At 48.8% G+C, this 6,047-nt stretch overlaps 1 protein-coding gene across 1 annotated transcript; it reads left to right on the top strand.

Annotated features, from left to right (window-relative positions):
* The first annotated feature begins 455 nt into the window (after positions 1 to 455).
* On the top strand, positions 456 to 2,521 carry LOC124299586 (uncharacterized). The gene is made up of 4 exons (XM_046752853.1): positions 456 to 641; positions 1,256 to 1,453; positions 1,607 to 2,235; positions 2,341 to 2,521. Exons 1-4 carry the CDS (start codon positions 456 to 458, stop codon positions 2,519 to 2,521), a joined length of 1,194 nt encoding a protein of 397 aa, XP_046608809.1.
* Positions 2,522 to 6,047: the final 3,526 nt, after the last annotated feature.

Here is a 6,047-nt window from a genome sequence, read left to right on the forward strand (position 1 = left end):
TCGGGGGCGCTGATACCCTTCAAGAGCTTCAAGACAACTGCAAGGCAACTTCAAGAAATCTGTCAGCGCGGCTGCTTTCCACTTCAAAAGTGGTCAGCCAACGTAAAGGACGCCCTTCGATACGTCACTTCAGAGTCCCGAACGGACGCGGTCTCGATCAATTCGGAAGATCCCAACCTCAAACTTCTCGGCCTCGTGTGGAATTCGACCGAGGACAACTTCAAGTTCACACTTCAGACATCTTTTCATCAAGACGTTACAAAAAGGACCGTTCTTTCGGAGACGGCGTCGTTATTCGACCCGTTAGGCTTCATTTCACCGATCACAGTCAAAGCGAAGGCTTTCCTGCAAGAACTGTAGTTGGCAAAGCTTCATTGGGATAACAAACTGCCGGTGCAACTTCAAGAAAAATGGCTTCGGTTTCGAGCGAGTTTGAGTGACCTCTCACTCATGCTATGGCAGCAGCGGTTTATCTTCGATCGACTTCGGCCGATGGGACAACAACCGTCACCCTCGTCTGTTCAAAGACCAAGGTCGCACCTCTCAAGCGACTCACAATACCGAAACTTGAGTTGTCGGCAGCCCTTCTACTGGCAAAATTGATGTCAAGCGTTCAGAGAACGCTGGAATTGTCGGAGGAGGTATGAAGGTTTCCCTTTCGACGGACGCTGAAGTCGCCCTGACATGGATGACTTCGCATCCTTCACGATGAAAAGACTTCGTCCGAAATCGGGTTGCCTCGATTCAAGAGCTCACTTCGAAGGTAACCTGGCGATACGTCGCAGGAAAACAAAACCCAGCGGACTGCGCGTCGCGCGGGATGACTCCTCGGCAACTTTCAAAGCATCGACTATGGTGGGACGGGCCTGAGTGGCTCTCCCTTCCACGAAGATCGTGGCCCAACGCTCCACCGGACCCTTTCTCGGATGCCGACCTCGAACTAAGACCGGGGCTCGGTTTAATCGCTACTTCCGACCCTGACCGACAGATTTGGGACCTTCTCGGACGTTATTCTTCACTAAAAAAACTCCTTCGAATCACGGCAGTGTGTAAACGAGCTGTCGCGCGCTTCAGACGTCTTCCTTGCACCTCAATGAGCTACCCGCTCACCCCTGGGGACGTGGATGAGGCAAGACACTTCTGGATACATCTCGTGCAACAAACATACTTCGCGGCTGAGTTGAAAATACTTTCGAAAGGATCTCATCATAAGAGCAACCCTCTTGCCAACCTTACCCCCTTCATCGATCAACAGGGAACCCTCCGAGCGGGCGGCCGACTCAAGCATTCACTCCTGCAGCCCGAAGCAAAACACCCCCCGATCTTACCACGAACGTTGCGACTAACAGCGTTGGTCATTTCTGACGCTCATTCCCGGACCCTTCACGGTGGCACGCAATCCACCTTGAGCTATCTTCGACAGTCGTACTGGATTTTGGGCGGCCGAGCTCCGGTTCGCGCCCACATTCTTTGATGCATCACCTGTGCAAGACTTCGCGGACTTCAAGCTCAGCAGCTTATGGGACAACTTCCGCCCGCCTGAGTCACGCCTTCACGAGCCTTCCTTCACTCCGGTCTCGATTACGCAGGTCCCTTCACAATAAAGACTTGGCGCGGACGAGCAGCGAAAACCTACAAGGGCTACCTCGCCGTCTTCGTTTGCTTCGCAACTTCTGCAGTCCACTTCGAACTCGTCACCGACTACACTTCAGAAGCCTTCATTGCCGCGTATCGGCGGTTTTCAGGACGGCGAGGCATCTGCCACACATTGTACAGCGACTGTGGTACTAACTTCATCGGAGCTGACGCGGAACTTCGAGCTTTCTTCAGGGCTGGTTCAGCAGAAATGAACTCTACAATCACTTCTCTGACCAACCTCGGAACAACGTGGTCCTTTAATCCTCCGGCCGCACCTCACATGGGTGGAAAGTGGGAGGCCGCGGTAAAATCTGCAAAATTTCATCTTCGTCGGGTTATCGTGGACGTTTCGCTCACGTATGAAGAATTTACGACTCTTCTTACGCAAGTCGAGGCGATTCTCAATTCAAGGCTACTTTGTCCATTGTCGGACGACCCTGAGGACACTTCGCCTCTTACACCAGGCCACTTCACGACCGGAGAGGCGCTGACAACTGTGCCAGAACCATCGCTGATTACGATTCCGAAATCTCGACTTTCGAGTTGGCAATTTCTTCAAGCCACACTTCAACATTTCTGGCAGCGATGGTCAACGGAGTACCTTCAAAGGAGCCTTTCAATTTCGAAATGGCGTCATCCTTCGCACGAAATCCAACTCGGCTCACTCGTGCTAATTACGGATGAATGACTTCCGCCTTCAAGATGGCCGCTTGCTCGAGTGATCGAGCTTCACCCCGGATCCGATGGCCTCACCCGAGTAGTGACACTTTGTACGGCGACTTCAACCTTCAAGAGACCAACTTCAAAACTGGCGGTGTTTCCAGTGGAATCTTCAACGACAACGATCGCCGAGGGCGGGGAGAATGTTCAGGATTCTTCTTAGCGTTCGGAGTTCACTCGAGATGGCGGCATATACTGGCCGTCGCCTCGCTCGGACTTCGAACCCGACGAACAACCACCCCCCCCCCCCCCCCCTTTTTTTGACTTTTCGACATGAGGCTCCGCCGCAATCTTCTTCGACCGGTATTCTTCGAAATGCTGCGATACGTTCAACTCGTGCTCTTCAGTTTTCCAACAGTTTTTTACTAAAACATCCCTGGCTCACTTCGTCAAATTAAATCAACGAATTCTCGCGATTTACGCCCGCGATTCGTTCTGCGATATTGTTTCGTTTTTCGTCTCTTCAGTTTATAAATATTCGTTGAGCTCTTCCAGACAAAAAAAACGCGTGTGCGCGAAAGGCTTCGCCATCGTTCGCGCGACCTCAGTTACCCAATTTTATATATTTAAAATTAATCCAAAACCAAGGGAGAATAAATCTCAATTATATTTCTTTGTTAATTTCTGTGTGCGGACTCTTCGATTTATTTCCGGCCTATTCATCTTTTCCATCCTCGATTTTCCTCACGATCACTCTTTACCAAAATTCGCGGTCTCTTCCAAACAGTAACATGAGGTCGAGATTCTTTTCGTCGGTATCGATGGCAATTCTGCTCACCGAATTTGGTTGAAATCGAACTTTTCGGTCGCTACTAAGGTGGTGTATCTTATTCCTCTGACGTGCAATTGACTTGGTCGTTGGGCGGTTTGTCTTTGAGGCTGGCGTTTTGAAAATTTGCGTCTCGCTTATTACCATTAGTATTACGGCGTTGCGTTGGTCGTTCTGTGGTCGGCGCGGAGCGTAACAGTTCTGGCTGTGGTGTCCTTTGGTTCCGCAGTTATCACATACTGCTTGTTGTTCATGGGCGGTCCGATGTGTGTTACAGGTGTGGCATTCACATCTCTGGAGTTCTTTATCTTTATATTGTTCCGCTTCATCGTGGTGGTGGACAGACGCTGGTGGTCGAGGAGTTGACTTCGGCGAGTTCGTCGAGGTTCTTTGTTGTACCTGGAATCTTTGCGTATCTTATGCGCTGCCTGGCCCGTAAATTTGGGACTTGTTCCAAAACGTGGGTTTCGAGGCTGTGTCGGTACTGTTCATCAACTGTTGTTGATGCATTCGGAAATCCAATTCCTCGCCTTCGGCTTCTTTCGCGGCCTTCTGGGCTTCTCATAACTTGAAGTACTGACGGTTATTGACTTGATGGAATATCCTCGGATTGAGTCCGTACAGATAGTACTGGCACACTCTATTTTCGAGGTCTTGAAGATTAGGATCGATGTTCACTCGTAGTTGTTGATTCGAGAAGGCAGCTACGAGATCTTGGTAGATCTGATTGAATTTGAGGTTGTAGGCGTCCACAGTGTCGCCCTTTTGGCCTGTTCTGCCAAGCTTTATTTCCAATGTGGTGGCACTTTTCTCGACAATGACGGCTGATCTTATAACTTTGTGTAAAGTTGGGATTGTACGAGGTCTCCTCTGCTTGATGGTCTTCTGAAGAGCTCTTCCCGTCTTCAAGCTGATTACCATGCTCAAAAACGGGAAACGTTGGGTTGGCATAACTACCATATCGGCGGCTTTCACTTGCATGATCCAAGCGTGTACATCTTTGCCTGCTTTTCCTTCCAGTCTGCAATCAATCATCTTGATGACTTGAAACGCGGGTAGGAAATCTTGGATCGCGTAGGGCTCGTCCACTGGGCGATTTGGTTCTCCAGGGTATCTTCCAGCAGCATCGGGGCGTAGGCTGACATCGTTCAAGTAAGCTTCCGTTCGTGCATACGGGCCTGGGTCTCTTGGATTCCGAGGGGGAAGCATGGGGAATTCTTGTTTGGTTTCTTCGAGCAAGTTCCTCAATGTTCCTTATTATCTCCTGCTGTTCGCGTAAAGCTTCGGGATCACTCAGAAACTGGGTCATACTAAACGTCACAGTGTCCGGACGACGATCTGTTAAAGTAGCAGACATTTTCAAGGCTCTTCGAAGTTCGTCCTCTTCTTGCTGTTCTAGACGACGACGCGGGACGTTGCCACGGGTATTGCTACCAGTACCTCGTGGGATTTCGTAATACGTCGGACCAATAGGCCACTGTGGACTAGGCCTTGGTGTAAGGCGTACGTTCGGCATCCGTGATAAACGTCGGCTTTCCTCGAGAACGCGTTGCAGTGTCGAATCCGTATCCGACAAGATATCATGGTTTACATTGGCTCGCGCGGTGGAGAATCAGTCGTTTTCTAATAAGCGATTTTGGTGAGGGATCGGTATAGGCATCGTATTTATACCTTGATGATCCAAGTCTGAATTGGCTGGGGAGCCGACCTCATTCATGCGCGGTGTCGGTGGCAGCAATCGGTTTTGAGCGAGCCCGTATAATTCCGAGTAACGTGGTGGGTTTGTTACGGTTGAGGAAGCTATCTGAGTGGGACCTTCCACCTCTGATTCTACGAGACGCGCGGTATCTACTTGAATTCGCGGCATTGCTCTGGTATGGTTTCCGGGCGGTCTCAAAATATTAGAAACATTCGGATCATCGCTAGTTGTTAAGCGATAATAGTTATTGATTGCTTATCGATTTATTTTTACATTATTGCGACGAATGAAGTCGTGTTCACGGCGTTCTTGATTTCTCAATTGAATAAAACGGGTAACCTCTTCCATAGGCCAATCTTCACGGGGAGCAAGTTGACGCGCAGTTAACCTCTCTCCGTTTAATTGCTCTAGACCAAGACGGTATCTGCCCATTGCAGTTAAATCATTACGTTCGGTGGTTTGTTGTAGCCTATTCACAAGCTGAGTCATTTGGTTTGTCAAATCCCAAAATCTCTCTTCAAACCGGGATTCAGAAGTGACGGATTGTCCATTTTCTGCAGTCTCAACAATAGTGGGAGGTACTGCCGATCTCCGGTCATTGTTTTCGTTTACGTCCATTGTGAATTTATTTTTAAATTTACCTTGAGTTAGGCTTTGTCTTTATTCATTTGAATGATTCAAGTTTGATCATCAAATTCTTAGTTTCGATTACGATTTTTCTTCGATACGTTTATAGTGACTCGAGTTAGTAACAAAATGCTTGTACTTACGCTAAGAGTAGCCAAATGGAGGTGTGAAGCATCACACTCGAAGATCGTCGTAGCCGTCGGTACGAGGCTTCGATGTCCTGGAGTCTCTGACAGGCACCGGGGGCGAGAATATAAGAGCAGTTCGAGTCTGAGTGTCCTTATTCTCACTTCACTTCACTTAGATGGTTTAAACGCGAAGTTTATTGTATCTAAGGATGCAGAATTTTATACTTGCTTCCTTTCCAATAAATACACAAGTTTACTATGGGAATTGTCCAGTGTAGAATCGGGCGGTCTACACTCAATCCCTGATTATCAAGCGGTCTACACGCAGTCCTTGATTGTCTACGCAAGGCGGCCTTTCACTCTATCCCTTGCTAGGTGCAATTCGTAATAATTACTTATAAACGCGTAGTCGAAGGTTCGCGCGTGAATTTATTGGGCTTATGCACTCACTTTCAAAGTTCGTCAC

This window comes from Neodiprion virginianus, chromosome 3 (assembly GCF_021901495.1).
Source record: "Neodiprion virginianus isolate iyNeoVirg1 chromosome 3, iyNeoVirg1.1, whole genome shotgun sequence".
Taxonomy (NCBI): Eukaryota; Metazoa; Arthropoda; class Insecta; order Hymenoptera; family Diprionidae; genus Neodiprion; species Neodiprion virginianus.

Coding starts and splice junctions, on each gene's coding strand:
- LOC124299586 (XM_046752853.1), top strand. CDS start 456: ATGGCAGCAGCGGTTTATCTTCGATCGACTTCGGCCGATGGGACAACA. Junction 642..1,255: donor CGCTGGAATTGTCGGAGGAG/GTATGAAGGTTT, acceptor ATCGATCAACAG/GGAACCCTCCGAGCGGGCGG. Junction 2,236..2,340: donor TGGCAGCGATGGTCAACGGA/GTACCTTCAAAG, acceptor TCCGCCTTCAAG/ATGGCCGCTTGCTCGAGTGA.